Below are 19,290 nucleotides of genomic sequence, written 5' to 3'. Positions count from 1 at the left end.
CATTGACAGTCTCCCCTTTGGGCCTCAGTTTCTCTGTCTGGAAAATGATGGGTGCGGACCTCAGGGGTCTCCCAGCTCTGCTGCTCCTGAAGGGGAGTCCTCTTCTGTCCCTCGTTTGTGCAGAGGGAAAGCCAAGGCCCTGGGAGGAGATGTCCCCCAGGTAGGAGGCGGCCAGGCCAGGCTGGGAAAGCCCATGAGTGTTACCTGGCAGGCCTCCTGGAGTTGGGGAGGTAACAGCTGAAGCCCCACCCCCACTCTCAGCCCAGGCCAGAGGGGGTCACTTCCTCAGGCAGGTGGCAAGAGGCTGAGGGGGTCTTGGATGTGCGCGCGCACACACACACACACACAGTATCTGTCAATCTGTCTCTACTTTTCTCTCATTAAAGGCAATTGGAGGTCGTTCTCACTAACTCCATCTGTCAATCTCTGTCCCTCTGTTTCTTGCTTGGCTCTCAGCTGCTGTTTTCTTTTTCTTTTTTAATGAAAAAAAATTAATTTGGGGGGCTTCCCTGGTGGCGCAGTGGTTGAGAGTCCGCCTGCCGATGCAGGGGACACGGGTTCGTGCCCCAGTCCGGGAGGATCCCACATGCCGCAGAGCGGCTGGGCCTGTGAGCCATGGCCGCTGAGCCTGCGCATCCGGAGCCTATGCTCCGCAACGACAGAGGACACAACAGTGAGGGGCCCGCGTATCGCAAAAAAATAAAATAAAATAAAATAATTTTGATAAAATGCATGTAAACATAAAATTTACTATTTTAATCATTTTACATGTACAGTTCAGTAGTGTTAAGTACATTCACATTGTTGTGCAACCAATCTTCAGAACCTTTTCATCTTTTTTCAAAAATTTTTATTTTAGGGCTTCCCTGGTGGTGCAGTGGTTGGGGGTCCGCCTGCCGATGCGAGGGACGCGGGTTCATGCCCCGGTCCGGGGGGGATCCCAAATGCCGCGGAGCGGCTGGGCCCGTGCGCCATGGCCGCTGGGCCTGCGCGTCCGGAGCCTGTGCTCCGCGGCGGGAGAGGCCGCAGCAGTGAGAGGCCCGCGTACTGGAAAAAAAAAAAAAATTATTTTATATTGGACTATAGTTGATTTACAATGTTGTATTAGTTTCAGGTGTACAGCAAATTGATTCAGTTATACATATACATATGTCTATTCTTTTTCAAATTCTTTTCCCATTTAGGTTATTACAGAATATTGAGCAGAGTTCCCTGTACTATACAGTAGGACCATGTTGGTTATCTACTTTTTTTTTTTGGCCGCGCAGTCTGCGGGATCTTAGTTCCCCGACCAGGGATCGAACCTGTGTCCGCTGCAGTGGAAGCGCAGAGTCTTAGCCATTGGACCGCCAGGGAAGTCCCTGGTTATCTATTTTAAATAGAGTAGTGTGTATGTGTCAAGTCTCTGTCTCTCTCCCTCTCTGATTTCCCCTGAGTCTGTCTGTCTTGGGCCTCTGGCTCTCTCTCTCTCTCACTCTCTCTCCTTCCTGTCTGTCTCTTTCTCTGTCTCTGTCTCTCTTGATCTCTCTTCCTCTCTGTCTCTGCACGAGATTCTCCTTTACTCAGCCCCGGGAAGCCCCCGAAACCCACGGGCCTCGCCCAGGACCCAGCAGGCAGGTAGGAGCTGGGTGAGGCCCAGGTGAGTCACGGGGAGGAAGGAGCTGACATTCCTGCCGCTTTTCTGGGACTGTGCACGGCCCAGCCCCCTGCCTGCCCCCTCCTGCGACACGTCTCTGGACCTCACAGTGTGTGTCACTTGAGAGGGAGAGAGAGAACAAGTCAGAGACAGAGACAGAGAGACAGAAAGAGACAAAGAAACAAAGACAGGCATTGAGAGAGACAGACAACAGAGGCAGAGAGACAGAAAAAAAGATACAGAGACACAGAGATAGAGGACAGAGAGTCAGAGAGATAAGATGGAGAGAGACATAGAGAGGTAAAGAAAAGGAGCAAGACAGAGATAGAAAAACACAGAGAAACAGAAAGGGAGAGACAGATGGACAGATCGGGAGACCAGAGCAGTCTGAAGTTGGGATGGGAAGGCTCCGAGTTATTTCTCTCATTCTTCAAATAAAAGAGAAAATCGTGGGGCTTCCCTGGTGGCGCAGTGGTTAAGAATCCTCCTGGCAATGCAGGAGACACGGGTTTGAGCCCTGGTCCGGGAAGATGCCACATGCCACAGAGCAACTAAGCCTGTGCGCCACAGCTACTGAGCCTGTGCTCTAGAGCCCACGAGCCACAACTACTGAGCCCTCATGCCACAACTACTGAAGCCCGCGCACCGAGAGCCCGTGCTCCGCAACAAGAGAAGCCACCGCAATGAGAAGCCCACACACCGCAACGAAGAGTAGCCCCCACTCGCCGCAACTAGAGAAAGCCCGTGTGCAGCAACAAAGACCCAGTGCAGCCAAAAATAAATAAATAAATATATATATTTAAAAAAGAGAAAATCGTGGTCCGGAGCAATGAGGTCATCCGGCCAGGAAGTGGTTGTGCCAGACCACACAGCTCCATGTGATCCCAAACTTGAACCTACCTTTCACTGAGAGATGCCTCCACCCACCCCAGATCCATGTCACAGCTGGGAAAAGCAAAGATCTGTGGTGTGAAGCCATCTGCCCAGGGTCGCCCAGGAGCAAGTAGGTGAGCTGGGTCTCAAGCCTACTTGGACCAACACCCCGACTTTCTATCTCCCCACGTCATATGCATTAATATCTCATTCAGTCTTCACGCCAGCCCCAAGAGGGACCCCATTTTCCACATGATTTTTATTGAGCACTTGCTATGTGCCAGGCACTGTGCAAGTGCCTTGGGTGTACACTTTTCTGTCGCTAGCCCACAAGCCCTGGGAGGGAGGCGCTTAGCTTTACTTTCCAGATAGAGGACTTGACGCACAGAGAGGTTAAGTAACCTGCCCAAGGCAGCACAGCTACTGAACAGCTAAAATTTGAACCCTCACAGTCTGGTGTCAGCCCCCACACTCTTAACCTCTTAGAAAAGAGAATTTCTTTGGGATTTTTCTTACCTTATCTTAAAATGATTACCTTAAGATTTTGATGCATTAGTAAGAATGACAATAGTATAATCATTATTGCAGTGGCAGAGGTAGCTCCTGCTTACTCATAGCCTATTACTGTTCCAGCCACACTGGCCTCTCTGCTGTTCCTAGATCTCCTCAGGTCTGCTCCCACCTCAGGGTCTTTGTACTGGCAGTTTCCTCTCCCTGGAATTCTTCCTGGACCATCTGCCTGGACTTCTTCCCTCACTACCTTCAGCCGCTCTTCAAATATCACCTCCTCAGGAAAGCCCTCCTGGATTACCTGGCCTAAAACCAACCTTGCCTCACTTGTACCCTTGCACCTCCTTCAATCTGGTTTGTTTTTCTGCACTTTACTTATCACAGCCTGACAGCAATAGATTAGATAACATATATTTACTCCCTCTTGTCACAAGGGCAGGGACTTTCCTGCTGTGTCCCCAGCTTCTGGACCAGTGCCTGGCACAAAGTAGGTCCTCAGTAAATGTTGACAGAGATTGTTGAGCCCTCCATGTGGGCCAGTGACTGTTTCAGGCATTTAATTCAACTGCATTAAATTGTTCTGACTGGGAGGGAGAGACTATGTTACCTTTGGCACTTTATTTTCCTTTTAAAAAACTTATTATGAACCTTTACAAACACAGAGGAGATAGAATGGCATATAAATTACCTCGATATAATTGATACAGCTATTTTGCTATTTTGCCTTTCTTTTTTCCTAAAATATTTCAAGGTAAATGCAGACACCGATGACATTCAACCTCTAAATATTTCATTGAGCATCTCTGTAAAATATAAGAAAAAGTTTTCCACATAACCACAAAACCATGGTCATAACAGCAATATCTACTTTTTGGCTGAAGTGTTTTAAGGTAAATGGAGACATTGTATTATTTCATCCCCAAATATTTCAGCGTGCAGCTCTAAATGATAAAGACATTTTCCCATATAACCACAATACCATTATCCTTCCTAACAAAACTAAAGAAAGACCTATATTATCTAATAATAGGCACATATTTCCCCTCGTGACAAGTTTTAATCCGAGGGGTGAGGGCCCTTGCCCAAGGTCCCATGGCAGGAAGAGAGAGAAGTGGAATTTGCACCCAGGCAGTCTGGGGAGAGCTGTGACCACGGCCAGCGTGAGTCAGAGCAGAGCCAGCCCCCCTACCCCTCGCTGGCGCGTCCTGGTAAAGGAAGTTTTTGAGGAAGGTGGGTGGGGGTGGATGACCCACGCATCTGGAGCTGACTCGCTCTTTCGCAAACCTCTGGGAGGAGCCCCCAGGGCCACATAACTGTCTCCTCCCGGGGGCCAGACTGAGAGGTGCAGGGAGACCGCGGAGAGGAGCCGCCGCCGGACATGGGCCGCCCGCTGCCGGTGCTGCTACTGTTGGCTCAGACCTGCATTCCAGGTAGGGGCTGGGTGCCCGAATCTCTGCGCTGGGGACCGGGTCAGACCGGAGGGAAGGGAGGCGGGAGAGGAAGGGAAGAGAGCTCAGAGTCTGATGACTTGGAGGAGGGCTCAGTCCCCAGCCCCTCCACCCACATTCAAATAATAATTCTCCTGCTGTCTGCAGCCTCACACGGCACGGTACCAGGCACACAGTAGACGCTCCGGAAATATTCGTAGAGCGAAGGCGCTTAACAACAGCCGCCATGTAGTGAGTACGCTCTTTAGTCCAGGCACTCTTCTAAGCTCCTTCCTTGCAACTGCCAACTGGGCGGGCGGAACTATTTTAACCTCGTTTTACAGAGAAACTGAGGCACAGAGAGGTTAAGTAACTGGTCCGAGGTCACACAGCAAGTCCTTGTAAGTGGGATTCTGACCCGCAGGGGGCTCCTGCAGCCCTCTCCCCTCTATCAGATCCCCCCTCCCCCCCTACACACACACACACACACACACACACACACACGCACGCACACACAGACACATTTGCAAGACAGGGAGGACAGCGTCTTATTTAACAAAAGGTCTAAAGAAAGTCAGGCTCAGCGTCGCGGAGCCGGGGGCCGGGGACCCAAGGCTCGTCCTTCGAGGTGCCTTCCCTTTCACTATCCTCTAGCCGACGAGACTTCTCACCTCCTTTCTCTGGAAAATCTAAAAAGGGTTGGAAAACGAAAGGAAGTTGAAAAGGAACTGCTGTCAGGGCGCGGCAGGGCCGGGTTGGGGGTAGGGGTTGGGAGATGGTTCGGTAATGAATAACCGGGAAAGCTTTCCGGACCGCGGGAGGCCTAGAATGAGTAACGACTTGGAAGGGGACTCCGAATTTGGAGCGGGGAAGGGACCGCAAAGGAGACGTGATGGGCAGGGATAGGCCTTGGGGCGGAGCTAGTGGGCGGGGTCAGAACTTCGGGGAGGGGAAGTGGGAGGGGCTAACAGTTCCGGAGCAGCTAGTGGGAGGGGGGAGAAGTTCTGGGGAGGCCACAGTTAGTAGTGGGGTTAGAATCTCCGCACGGCTGATGCGCGGAGTTAGAAGTTCGGTGTGGACTGTTGGGTGGAGAGAGAGAACGCTGGGGAGAGGCTACGGAGGGGAGGAGAGCCAGTGGGCATTAGTGGAGGGCACCGGGAACGGGGGTAGAACATAAAGACTAGCTGTAGTTGGTGAGGCTAGAACACCCCTAGGAGAGCTCGCGAGGCGGAGTAGGCCGAGGCGGGCGGGGTGGAGGAAAGGACCTAATTGGGAGCCGGGCTAGAACGTCCACACCCGCGGAGAGGCGGGGGGTTGGAGTTTCAGGATGGGCCCGGCGCTCAGACAGAATTAAAGGGAAAGCGAGCGAGGGCTGGACTTGGGAAGGACCTGTGGACGGAGAAAGAACTTTAGGGTAGAGGGTGGAGATAGAACGTTGGCCTAAGGATGGTATAGCGGGCTGGAAACCAGCCTTGGAACCCAGGGGCGGGCAAAAGTGGAGTCCGAACCTGAGTGCACCTGGCCTGGAGACTTGGTCCAGGTGTTGGGGCTTAAGGGGGCGAGAGCGGGATCCTGGTGCAGAGCGATAACACCTCTCCTCTCCCCCCTCTGCCCCCAGTCTCCTGGGGCCTGCGGTGCATGCTGTGTAAGACTACCGGGAGTTGCAGGGTGGAAGAGTGTGTCCCCGGCCAGGACCTCTGCAGGACCACGGTCCTGCGCATATGGGAAGGTGAGCTGGAGCAGGGAACGGGAGTGACAAAGAAACCTTATTTCACGAGCCATCGGGGAAATACGCATGAAAAAGACACGGAGACCGGTTACAAGCCCCCAGATGGACAAGCATTTAAAACTCTGACAGGGACTTCCCTGGAAGTCCAGTAGTTAAGACTCTGTGCTCCCAGTGCAGCGGGCACGGGTTCGATCCCTGGTTGGGGAACTAAGATCCGGCATACCACTTGGTGCAGCAAAAAAAGAAAAGAAAAATCTGACAATACTGAGGTCGATGAGGCTGTGGAGATGCGGGCTTTGCTGTTAGGGGGTAAATTGGTGCATCCACCAAACAGAGCCACGTGGCAATAGGCAATATCTGGTTAAAGATGAACATACCCTACAACAAGCAGTTGGACTTCTAGGAATGTAGAGACCCCAGAGAACCTTGGCCACACTTGCCCAGAGACACCTGTCAAAGAATGTTCTTAGACTGAACGTTTGTGATATGGAAAACTGGAAAGACTGAAGTCAGTTGTCAGCAGAGGAAAAACGTTACAGTATAATCACGCATTATACCCCACAGCAGCTTAAATGAAGGAGCTAGGGCTGCAGGTATTAACCTGGATACGTGTCAAAAATGTAAGGTTGAAAGAAAAACAAAAAAGCATGTTGCAGAGTTTGACACCTTTTAATAGAAATAGTATCTAACAATCAAAATAAATAAACGATATACAAATAAACAATAATAAATATTCTGCATACAGAGGTGTTAGAATTACCTACACCTGTGGTTGCCTCTGGACAGAGCGTAAGGGAAGTGGGATTTGAGGGAGGGAGGTAACCAGGAGGCTTTAACTGTCTTTTAAACTTGGTTTCTTTTTTTAAAAAGATCTGAAACAAATATAGCAAAATGCTAATATTTTATAAAGTTTGGTGATGAAAGCACAGTATTTATTACATCATTCTCTTATATTTTTGGTAAGCTCGAAGCATTTTCCTTTAAAGTTTCCTATCAGAGGCATCTCCCTGCTAAGATCACCAAGCTAGGAGGGAGCGGGTAGAAGGATCCAGAAGGTCCCAGGGATGGTGTTATCACTAAAAGAAAGTAGGCTTCCAGCGTAGGGGGTTGGGGGGAGGGTGCATAGCTCTAGAACAGAGAGAGTTGGACTCAAGCAAGAGGAGGGGCCTGGCAGGGATCAGCCCTGGGAGCGGGTGACCTTGTAACCAGGAGTGTCAGAGGCTGGTTGGGCCCAGGGGAGCCTCTGCGGTGACAATGAGACATTCCTTATAGAAGGTGATGAGCTGGAGGTGGTGGAGAGAGGCTGTACCCACCCAGAAAAGACCAACAGGACCATGAGCTATCGGACTGGCACGCAGATCATCTCCCTGACAGAGGCCGTGTGTGGGTCAGACTTGTGCAACAAGCCCAGTCCTGGTGAGTAGGGCAGCCCTCACCATCCCCAAGCCCAAACCATCCCCAGCTCAACCTCCATCATCATCCTGGTCCTATCCCTCATCCTAGGCCACCCCAACCCCAGCTCCATGCCTTACCCCGGCCCAAACCTTTCCTTATCCTAAACACATCTCCAGCCTGGCTCCAACCCCAACTCAACCTCACCTCCAATCCCGTCCCCAACTTCCTTTTATCCTCAACACGCTCCAACTCAAACCCATCCTCCTTCCAAAGACATCTCTCATCCTATCCCCTAATCAACCCCATCTCATCTCAACTGTCCCCAATCCCACTGCCATCTACAAACACATCCCATCCCTAATCCTATCCCATCTCGTATGTGTTTGTGGGGGGTGTGTATGTGTGTGTGTGTGGTTGTTATTTATAAGATGCAACACCTGCCTTTAAGAAGCCACACACACACACACACACACCCACTTGAGAGGTACGTGAGGTATCTCACTGATGTTTTCGCCATGTAACTTTTTTCATGGGACAGGAGATGATTCAAGCAATAGATGCTCAGCAAGGGATACAAAGACCAGAGATACCAAAGACTCAGAGTTCTTAAAGGAAGTCAGAATAGGAGGGAATCAGACAGGCTGCCGTGGGCTTGGAAAGTTCCCTAGAATCGATGATTCTTAAGTTGGGCAACAAATAAGAATGTGAAGAAACTTCCATAAGGCTTTTTGTTGAGTTTCATGCCTTTAGGCTCTGGTCAGCATAAGAAAAAGACTTAGAAAGGCTCAAATTCCCCAAGTTCTCACAGCAGAGGAAGGTTGGGGAGCGAATGGACCCATGGTGCACAGTCAGACAGATTCCTCTTTCTGGCCCTGGTGAGGAAGGAAATGGGTTCAGGCCAGTCTAGTCACAATGACGTCAGGAAGCAGAGCACCTGCCTCTGCACTGGGTTTTTTCCCTTGTTCTTCATCCATCCCGATTACACTAGATTTTCATTTATCCTGACCTTGAACTTTCATCTGTTGGTGGGGACTGAATCAGAGATTTATTTTCAAGGAAATGACAAGAGAGGATGCTGGCTTCCTCTCTCTGTTAGATGGCTTCCTCTCTCTGTTAGATGTGCTGAAGGAAAGCACTTGTAATTGAGTGTAAATAATACTCGTAATCAGAGATAATAGTCAAAATATTTAACCATATTGGTCAGTGCCGCAGAATAATATTGACCAGTCAGAACTGGAGGCCACTTGCTGGGCCTGGTGTCACCCCTTTAGTGGATCTTGAGGACATGAGAGTTCTAAAGCCAGGTTTGCAGGGAGTTCCCTGGTGGCCTAGTGGTTAGGATTCTGGGCTTTTACTGCCGTGACCCAGGTTCAATCCCTGGTCGGGGAACTGAGATCCCACAAGCTGTGCAGTGTGGCCAAAAAAATAAAGTACAGAGAGGGTTGGGAGTGGTCAGGGGTCCTCTTGGGCAGCAGCTGTCAATTCAGTAATTTAATAACTAATATATCTATATCAGCTTCCCCCCTTTTATCTTTTTGGCCGTGCCACGCAGCATGTAGGATCTTAGTTCCCTGACCAGGGATCGAACCCATGCCACCTGCATTGGAAGTGCTCAATCTTAACCACTAGACCGCCAGGGAAGTCCCTATCAGCCCCATATCTAACACCATTTTACCCTGTTTGTGATGACTAGAATAGTTGGTTAAACCACATCCTGTTCTTCTGTGATACTGGGGACACAGGAGTGACCAAGATAGCCTTGGGCCCTGCCCCTATGGGGCTCATAGTCTAGCGTGTATGTGTATGTGGGCGGGGCTGGGGGGAGGGAGACGGACCCATCACCTGCCGGTGACTGCCCTGATTAGTCGCAGCTGGGATGCGGAAGCACATGCAAAGGAGTCAGGACCATGATAGGGGAAACAGAGACCAGAGAGGTCAGAGCTGTAATAGGGAAGCACAGTCCAGAATTGTCAGGGCTGAGACAGGGGAAACAGAGGCCAGAGTGATCAGGGCTGAGATAACTAAGAATCAAGAGATACTTGACTCAGGTCAGGGAAGGTTTCCTATACAGGAAGCAACAGCTAAGCTGGATCTTGAGGGACGAATAGGAGTCAGACTGTTAAAAAGACAGTAGAAAGTCTTTTCCAGACAGAGGGAGCAACAGATATAAAGGCCCAGAGGAGGGTGAGAGTAGCATGGCTGGAGGAAGGGCGAGATGGGGCAAGAGGAACTGCTGACATTGGCAAGGTCACACTATACAGGGCCTTCTAGGCTATGGTGGGGCATATAGACTTCATCTGGGAAACACTGGGAGGTCATGAAAGCGTTTCAAGTACAGAGCATCACTATCAGATTTTTTTTGCGGTACGCGGGCCTCTCACTGTTGTGGCCTCTCCCATTGCGGAGCGCAGGCTCAGCAGCCATGGCTCACAGGCCCAGCCGCTCCGCGGCATGTGGGATCTTCCCAGACCGGGGCACGAACCCATGTCCCCTGCATCGGCAGGCGGACTCTCAACCACTGCGCCACCAGGGAAGCCCTCAGATTTGTATTTTTTGACACGTTATTCTGACCTCAGAGTGGAAGAGGGATAGGAGGGAAGGAAGGATGGAGGGAAGGTAGATGAGGGGAGACCAACTTGGAGGTGCGTGAGGTTGTCCAGATAAAGAAGAGAGTGTAGGGATTTCCCTGGCGGTCCAGTGGTTAGACTCCGTGCTTCCACTGCAGGGGACGCGGGTTCATTCCCTGGTGGGGGAACTAAGATCCCACATGCCGCGTGGTGCAGCCGGAAAAAAAAAAAAAGAAGAAGAAGAAGAAGAGTGTCTGCTGTGCAAATGGAGAGAAGTGGATGGATTTACGAGCTATTTAGCAGGTAGATGAGCAGAGTGTGATAATGGATTAGATGTAGGGGTGGTTATGCAGTTCTGGTCATGTGGAGTCTCCTGTATCAGACCAACCCCCCTGCCAATGACAGTTATAAAAGCTGGACAAATTATAAACAATGATTAAAGTCACTCAAGAGCAAGCAAAGGAAGAGAGGAAGTTGAGGTGCTCCAATCTTCGAAATAAGGGGAGCACAGAAGTCGAATTCCATAGACAAGCTGGCTTTTTCCTTGAATGCACTTGCCAATTCACTGCTCTGGAAGGGAACTAGAACGCAAATAGAAAAGAGATCGTCGCTAGATTGACAAGGCAGAGGTTGGAGTCTGGGGTTGCCAGAGTGTCTGGAAAATGAGAAGTAAAATCCTGGAATGCATGGAACTACAGAAAAGGGAGTCCCCAAATCTGCAAATTTCCTTCAAGTCATTGGCAAGCCGTACATGCATAGGGTGAGACTCCAAGGAACTCTACAGAAAATAGTATCTGGGAAGCTACAGCACTGAGCAGGAATTCCAGCAGGCATATGACGCTGGGGGACCGAAGTTGCCACGCTGGAAAGAGAGGTCTCAGGCTTTCCCCTGGGACCACATCCTAGGAGTAAGGGCAAAACTGAAATAGACCAGCCCTAAAAATGCATACGTCGGATCTTAGACAGAAAGAAAACCTAATCCTCTCTGGCAGAATATAACATCATTTAGAGCCTTTACAAATAGTCGTCTGTGTCTGGCATCTAGTCAAAACGTACAAGGTACCCTGAAGAGAACAGAAAGGACCAACTGACCGGAAACCAAGAGAAAAATCCCACAATAGAAATAGACGTGTCATGAATCATATTTTTTTTTTTTTTTTTTTTTTTTGCGGTACGCGGGCCTTTCACTGTTGTGGCCTCTCCCGTTGCGGAGCACAGGCTCCGGACGCGCAGGCTCAGCGGCCATGGCTCACAGGCCCAGCCGCTCTGTGGCATGTGGGATCTTCCCGGACCGGGGCATGAACCCGTGTCCCCTGCATCGGCAGGCGGACCCTCAACCACTGCGCCACCAGGGAAGCCCATGAATCAGATATTGGAGTTACTAGACAGGGGAACTTTAAAAGAGCTATGATCAATATATTCAAGAAAATAGAGGAAAGGTTACTTTTTAGCAGAAATCTGGAAACCATTTTTTAAATGATTCCAACAGAAATAAAGAACAGGAACTAAGTAAAACAAAAAAAAGAACAGGAACTAAAATTAAGAACTCAATAGATGTACTTACTGGATATCAGAAACAGTAGAGCAAAAGGATTACAGAACCAGGAGACAGGGCAGTAGAAGTATCAGATGGGTGCCTAGATATGGAGGATCAAGGAGTCTGCCAGGATTCTACCCTGGGGGACCAGATGGGGCCATCTCAGAGATGTGGAATTCAGGAGAAGGAGCAGTTTGGAGAAGATGGAGAGTCTTGTTGGGGGCAGGTAGAGATTCAGGTGTTTGAAGGGCCTCCAGGAGGCCCTTGGGTATACAGGTATGGAGCTGGGAGAGAAGTCTTACCTGGAGAGAGATTTCTGAGTTCCCAGCAGATAGGCGGAGATAAAACTGTGTCAATGGATAACATCCCATGGGAGAGAGTGTGTACCATGAGAAATGAAAAAAGGGCCTAAGACAGAGCCTGAGGATCACCCACATTTAGAAGAGTGACATAAGAAGAAGAGCTCACAGAGGAGACCCATGCGTGGTATGAGCTATTTTGACAGTGAAGGCAGCTCGTGTTTTCATTTTCATGGTGGTTCATATTAGAAGATGTGGGCTGTCAGCCTTTTAGTTCTTTTTCTTTTGGGAGAGAGTGGGAAAGATCTGGCTTTGGAGGTAGGTGATTCACCTAATTACAGCTGCTGGCCTGCCCGTGGAGAGCCTTGGCTCAGAGAGCCCTCTCATTTCTCTAAGACTTGGCCCAAACTCAAACCCGGGTATCTGGGGTCACGAAGGGAAGGGCATGCCAGGCTTGGGAATGGTGTGAGCCAAGGCCTAGGCAGAGGGATGACTCTGGTGTTGCCAGGGAAAAGTAACTCATCCACTTGGCCTGGACTGGAAGGTCCGTGTGAGAGGCCAGTTTATCACAGATCGATCAGATGAGGCTTTGACCTCTGACATGATTGGGTAGTGTATTAAATATCTATCGCTGCATTAAAGATTGCCCCAAAGCTTAAAACAAAAGTAAGCATGTATTCTTTCACAAAGTTTTTGAAGGTCATGATTCTGGGAGTGGCTTAGCTAGGCGGTTCTGCATCTTTCATCATGTCGTAGTCAAGATGACAGCGGGCTGCAGTCATCAGAAGGCGCCCAAGGTAGCTTCATTCACATGGATGACCAGCTCCCATGGCTTTGGCAAAAGTCTCAGCTCCTCACCATGTAGACCTCACGGTGGGGCTGCTTGAGTGTCCTTACAACATGGCAGCTGGCTTCCCCCAGAGCAAGTGGTCCAAGAGAGAGCCGGGAAGAAATCTCAATGTCTTGTGTGATCTAACACAGAAGTCACACACCATCATTTCCACAGTATCCTACTGGTTCCACAGGTCAGCTCTATTCCTTATGGGAAGGGACTACACAAGGGACAAATACCAGGAAGCAGGGATCACTGGGGGCCATCTTGGAAGCTGGCTACCACAGGGAACAATAGAAGGGTTTTAAGTAATTGTTCATTCATTCATTCATTTAACAAATATTTATTGAATACCTTCTCTGGCCCCAGCCTTGTGCTGGGTTGTGTTGGGACATAATAATGACCAAGATAACCCTGGCCCTACCCTCCTGGGACTGAATCCATAGAAGGAAACAAACAAGCAAACAAACAAAAAGAGTGAAAAAAAGAAAAAACAGGGAATTCCCTGGCAGTCCGGTGGTTAGGACTCCATGCTTCCCTGCAGGGGGCACAGGTTCCATCCCTGGTGGGGGTACTAAGATCTCAGAAGCCATGTGGCATGACCAAAAACAAACAAACAGTGAGGGAAACAGACTTGTCACCAGACGGGGATGACCCAGAGTGGGCAGGGCTGGGATTAGGGAGCCCCGAGAGGCACCTAATCCAGCCTGGGAGGTCAAGGAGGGCTTCTCGGAGGAGGCAAAATTGGAGAAGATGGCCTCTGAAGAATGAGTAGGAGATAGGGAAAATAGGGAGCAGGGATAGGGTTCTAGGCAAAGACCACAGCAGATGCAAAGGCTGGGCAGGAGTCAGCATGTATACTCAGGGACTGAGGAAAACCGGTGTAGAGTCTGAGTGGCTGGTGGAGGGAGATGAGGCAGGAAAGGTGACCAGGACCCAGTCTTTGATGGAACTTGAAAGCCACGCTGAGTTTCTTGGATTTTATTCTGAAGGCACTGGGGACCCATGGAAGAGTGTTGAGCAGAGGAGAGGCAGGGTCAGATTTGCGTATCAGGAACATACGTCTAGGGCTATGTGGGATACACTGGGGTGGGAAGGGCAAGAATGGAAACCAGGAGGCCAGAGAGGAAGCTGGTATTGAAGGAGGTCTGACCTGGTCATGGAGCTGGAAAGGAGGGGATGGATTCTAGAAAGATTCAGGCGGTGGGATGGACAGCACTTGATGATTGGCTGAAGGGTGGGATAAGGAAGAATTGATGCTGAAGTGAGTCCTCAAGGAAGCTGGGTCTCCAGGACTCTCCCCATGGAGTCTCACCCTCCTAATCCTCCCTAAACAGGCCAGGTTTCTAACTTTCCCCGAAGCCGTTACCTCGAATGTGCTTCCTGTGCCTCGTCAGATATGAGCTGTGAGATGGGCCGGGACAAGACCCTGCAATGCCGCAACCCTGGAGAACAGTGCCTGGATGTGGTAACCCACCAGAGCCTGGAAGGTGAGCCCCAACCTGCCAGCAACTCCCCCTCCCTGCTTTGCTCCTCCCCAAGGCTGCACTTAACAACAACCCCCAAATAACCAGGATTTAAGCAAGGTAGAAAGTTAGTACTCACACAGAAAGTCCAGTGATGGGAAGTCCAGGGCCACTAGGACAGTTCCACAGTCACCAGGAACCCAAATGTCTTCTCATTTCTTACATATTGCTTCCATTCTCAAGATTGCCTCATAGTCCAAGATGGCTGCCTGAGCTCCAGACCTCGTGTCCAAGTTCCAGGAAGAAGGAGGGGGGAAAATAAGGGGCAAAAGGGGGGCACCCCTCCTTCTGTAAAGGTTCTCCTTTCTAGAAGTCCCATAAAATCTTTCTACTTAGATCACGTTGACCAGAACTTAGCCACTTGACTCTACCTATGGAGGCTGGAAATTGTGTCTTTTGGCTAGATATATGGTTGCTCCCAATAAAATGAGGGTCCTATAATGAAGGATGAAGCAGAGGATGGACAGAGGACTGCTACCATGGGCAAATCCAATCTCAGCCCCTCATCAACAATCTGACCTCCTCCTCTGCCCCCACAGAGAGTCCAGGGGATGAGCGCCACTCCCGAGGCTGTGGCACCCTTCCTGGCTGCCCAGGCCCCACTGGCTTCCACAACAACCACACCTTCCACTTCCTGCGGTGCTGCAACACCACCAAATGCAATGGGGGCCCAGGTAAGGGGCAGGGGACCCGGCGTGAGGCCTGGGATTGGGGTGGGGAGGTGCACTCAGGCTGACTGCTGCTTGCTTGAAGGGAAACCCTCCTCTCTGTTTCCTTCTCTGAAAAGTGGACCTATCAAGCCCTTTCTCAAAGAAGGATTTTGTGGGAATTCAATGAAACTAGCAAAGCTTCACCGAGACCTGTGCTTTATGCTTCTATATCCTCTTGAATCCTTCCACTGCTCACCATCCTGGTGCAAGCCACCATGGCTGCTCACCTAGATTGCTGCAATGACCTTGCTGGTCCTCCTGCTACCCTACAGCCAGTGTTCAACACAGCAGCAAGAGTGATTTTTTTTTTAATAGATCTTCATTGGAGTATAATTGCTTCACAATACCGTGTTAGTTCCTGTTGCACAACAAGGCAAATCAGCCATATGCATACACATGTCCCCATATCCCCTCCCTCTTGAGATTCCTTCCCATCCTCCCTATCCCACCCCTCTAGGTCATCGCAAAGCACCGAGCTGATCTCCCTCTGCTATGCTACTGCTTCCCACCAGCCAACTATTTTACATTCGGTAGTGTATATACGTCGATGCTACTCTCACTTCGCCCCAGCTTCGCCCTCCCACCCCATGGCATCAAGTCCATTCTCTATGTCTACCTCTTTATTCCTGCCCTGCCACTAGGTTCATCAGTACCATTATTTTTCAATTCCATATAGATGCATTAGCATATGGTATTTGTTTTTCTCTTTCTGACTTACTTCACTCTGTATGACAGACTCTAGGTCCATCTACCTCACTACAAATAACTCAGTTTCGTTTCTTTTTATGGCTGAGTAATATTCCATTGTATACATGTGCCACATCTTCTTTATCCATTCATCTGTCGATGGACATTTAGGTTGGTTCCATGACCTGGCTATTGTAAATAGTGCTGCAGTGAACATTGTGGTGCATGTCTCTTTTTGAATTGTGGTTTTCTCAGGGTATATGCCCAGTAGTGGGATTGCTGGGTCATATGGTAGTTCTATTTTTAGTTTAAGGAACCTGCATACTGTTTTCCATAGTGGCTGTATCAGTTTACATTCCCACCAACAGCTTAATGTAAATCAAATCATGTCACCCTTCCTCAATCACTTCAACGCCTTCCCCTTGCTTTTAGAATGAAATGCGAAGACTCTACTATGCCCTCTCTAATCCAGCATGTGTCTGTCTCATGGCCTTTGCACATGCAGTACCCTCCACCAGGAACACCTCTCCCCCAGGAGTTCACCTGGCTGGCTACTTCTGATTCGTTAGGTCTCAGCTTTAAAACATTGTCCTCAGGGAAAATTTCCCTAACTCTGCCCTTCAATATAATCTAGATCCTTTGTGTTATTCTGTCTCTATAAATCACTACTGTCCAACAGGACTTTCCATGGTGATGGAAATGTTCTGTATCTGTGCTGTCGGATATGGTAGCCTCTACTATATATGGCTTTTGAGCACTTGATACTTGGAAAATGTCTCCTTTTTATTTTTTAAAAATATGTCCACATGTCGTGAGTTTTGAAGTTTTCTTTTAAAATGAACTAATACATTTTTTTTTTTTTTTTTTGCGGTACGCGGGCCTCTCACTGTTGTGGCCTTTCCCGTTGCGGAGCACAGGCTCCGGATGCGCAGGCTCAGCGGCCATGGCTCACGGGCCCAGCTGCTCCGCGGCATGTGGGATCTTCCCAGACCGGGGCACGAACCCGGATCCTCTGCATCGGCAGGCGGACTCTCAACCGCTGCGCCACCAGGGAAGCCCACTAATACATTTTTTAAAGTCTCTTGGTTTTCATTTCCAATGCAGTAAATATCCATAGATATGACTAACATGAGCAATAATTTTTTATTATTTAATATTAATTTCAATGTCAATGTAAACAACCACATGTGTCTAGTGGCTACCATATGGGACAGTGTAGCTCTAAATCGTAAGTTCTCTGAGGGCAAGGACTGTTTCGTCTTACCCTGTGTCTAGGCAGGTGGGGGCTCGTGGGGAGCTGAGGGTTGGAATTTCTCTCGCAGACCCTAGAGAACCCCCCCCCCCCCCCGCAAAAGAGGATGCTGTTCCAATTCCTGACCACAAGAGGGCTCCACGACATCTAGGGCTGAGAGTTGGGAGTCCTGGGGATGTAATGCTGTGAACCGCTCATGCTAATTTCTTTGGTGTCTGTGTCACTTGGTCTTCTTCCAAGTCCTGGAGCTTCAAAACCTGCCACTGAACGGCTTCCAGTGTTACAGCTGTGAGGGGAACAGCACCCATGGATGTTCCTCTAAAGAGACTTCCCTCACTGACTGCCGAGGCCCCATGAATCAATGTCTGGAAGCCACTGGCACTAATGGTGAGCCATTAGGAGGCTGGGAGAGGATACTTATGGGGGGGATGGGGGGTTCTGCAAGAAGTAACTTCCCATGAAGCTGGACTTAATTGAGGTGGATCATCCTGTTGGAGAATGTGGGACTTCCTTCAGGAGGGTGCAGAGTGCAGTAAGAAATTAGGACTTGTTCATTAGGAAATGTATACTTGGGCCACAGAAATGTGGATTTCTTTGGGGGTGGGACTTCCGTGGGTGGGTGGGACTTCCGGTGGACCTCCCAGGATCCTATCCTGTGAAGTTCTGGGCAGGTTCGTTTATTCCAGAGGTTCTCAAACTTTGGGCTCTCAAAATTCCTTCTCGCTCTGAAAAATTATTGCTTACGTCAGTCATATCTATAGTATTTGTTCATTTTAAAAGAACAATTGAAAACGCACATGTGGACGTATTTTTATGAAAGAAAAAAAGGAGACATTGTCCAAAATGAAAAAATTGAACGAGAAGACTGGCATTGTTCTACCATTTTGCAATCTTTTTAATATCTGGCTTAATAGAAGACAGCTGGACCCTCATATCTGCTTCTGCGTTCAGTCTGTTGCAAGATCACATGTCCTAGGGTTTCTAGGAAACCCCTTGTGAGAGCACAACACATTTGTGAGAGCATGAAAAGGCAAGTGAGGTTTTAGCATTATTATAAGAATAAGCTTGACTTCACAGATCCCCTGGAAGGGTCTGAGGGAAGGAGCCCCAAGGGTCCCAGGACCACACTTAGACCTGCTGCTTTCTCTGGGGGTACCCACCACGAGGTAGTATTCTACCTGGGCAATTCTCACTGGGTACCAGTATTCTCATTGGTACCCAGTGAGAATTCCAGTCCCAGGCCCGAGAGCTGGGAGTCTCACATGGTCTTCTCTCTCCTCAGGACTGGGGAACCCAAGCTACACCATAAGAGGCTGTGCAACCCCCTCCTGGTGCCAACGCCTCCCTGTGGCTGAAGCTTTCAGCCTCACCCATCTCAACGTCTCTTGCTGTACTGGAAATGGCTGTAACCATCCAGACCTGGTTACCCAGCCCCACACGGGGGGTGCCCCCCTGCCTGGCCCTGCCCACCTCAGCCTCTTTGTCACCCTGCTTATAACTGCCAGACTGTGGGGAGGTACTTTCCTCTGCACCTGAACCCCAAAATCCCACTGCCCTGGCTGGATCCAGGGGACCCCTTTGCCCTTCCCTTAGCTCCCAGACCTACTGACTTGCTGTGTGACCTCAGACCAGTGTGCTCCCCTCTCTGGGCCTTTGTTTTCCCAGCTGCCGAAACACCTATCTCAGAGAACTGTGAGAATCAGAGGAGAAAAACTAGAGGAAGGCTACGGGCCAGCAGGCGAGAGCTCTTGTGATATTAATATTGTTGCCGCTGTTATTATTAATATTTGTTTTATTTAATATTTTGTACTTAAATAAAGATTTTTGTATCAGTGAACAAAGCCAGATCTGCCCTTCTCCAGAGAGGACGATTGGGGGACACCTTTCCTCAGGCTCCTGGAATTAGGGGTCATATTGTAGGGCCCAAGCACTCGAGGTCCCAGCCTTGGGAGCTGTCCCATGCAGGCCTCCACCCTAAGCCACTTCCACATCTATTTCTGGGCTCCAAATGCAACCTTCCAACCCACTCACCCAAGCACTAACCTTCCAGTCTCTTCTCCCACATCCAAAGGTCCAGACTACTTTGTTGTTCTAAGGAGACATGTCTGCATTTCCTAGGGGGCTCTGAGATAGGAGATGACTAGGAGATGACCCCTGGATGCCCTGCAGTGAGGAGTAGAGACTGGACCTCATTCCCCTGCTGCCCTGGGGGCAGGAGATAAAGGCTGGGCTATATTTCCTAGGATACCCTCAGACAAACTGAGAAAAAGACAGAACTACCATTTCAGGGGGACTGAGTACCATGGCAGA

General features: G+C 49.7%; 1 protein-coding gene and 1 long non-coding RNA gene across 3 annotated transcripts; one reads left to right on the top strand and one right to left on the bottom strand.

The window, feature by feature from the left end:
• Positions 1-686: 686 nt before the first annotated feature.
• LOC117201800 (uncharacterized) lies at positions 687-4,424 on the bottom strand. The gene is made up of 3 exons (XR_004483933.2): positions 4,304-4,424; positions 3,708-3,822; positions 687-1,047 (listed from the first exon to the last, which is right to left on the bottom strand). It is a non-coding gene; the product is annotated as an uncharacterized LOC117201800 (long non-coding RNA).
• Positions 4,343-18,821, top strand: PLAUR (plasminogen activator, urokinase receptor). Of its 2 annotated transcripts, none has more exons than XM_033430816.2 (7): positions 4,343-4,449; positions 6,065-6,175; positions 7,451-7,591; positions 14,143-14,295; positions 14,871-15,005; positions 17,221-17,367; positions 18,263-18,821. In XM_033430816.2, the coding sequence occupies exons 1-7, from the start codon at positions 4,398-4,400 to the stop codon at positions 18,514-18,516; spliced, it is 993 nt and encodes a 330-aa protein (XP_033286707.1). In that variant the 5' UTR covers positions 4,343-4,397; the 3' UTR covers positions 18,517-18,821. The 2 variants fall into 2 exon arrangements, with proteins under 2 accessions (XP_033286707.1, XP_004271255.1); XM_004271207.4 differs by having other exon boundaries at positions 7,448-7,591.
• Positions 18,822-19,290: the final 469 nt, after the last annotated feature.

The sequence above is a fragment of the Orcinus orca genome, chromosome 20, assembly GCF_937001465.1.
Source record: "Orcinus orca chromosome 20, mOrcOrc1.1, whole genome shotgun sequence".
Classification (NCBI taxonomy): domain Eukaryota; kingdom Metazoa; phylum Chordata; class Mammalia; order Artiodactyla; family Delphinidae; genus Orcinus; species Orcinus orca.
The sequence above is the reverse complement of the archived record's forward strand: the minus strand, read 5'-3'. Positions and strand labels throughout refer to the sequence as shown.

Excerpts from the sequence above, each read along its gene's own strand:
- PLAUR (XM_004271207.4), top strand. The coding sequence starts at position 4,398 with ATGGGCCGCCCGCTGCCGGTGCTGCTACTGTTGGCTCAGACCTGCATT. Across the intron at positions 6,176-7,447 it reads GGTCCTGCGCATATGGGAAG|AAGGTGATGAGCTGGAGGTG; the intron begins GTGAGCTGGAGC and ends CATTCCTTATAG. Across the intron at positions 15,006-17,220 it reads CAAATGCAATGGGGGCCCAG|TCCTGGAGCTTCAAAACCTG; the intron begins GTAAGGGGCAGG and ends TCTTCTTCCAAG.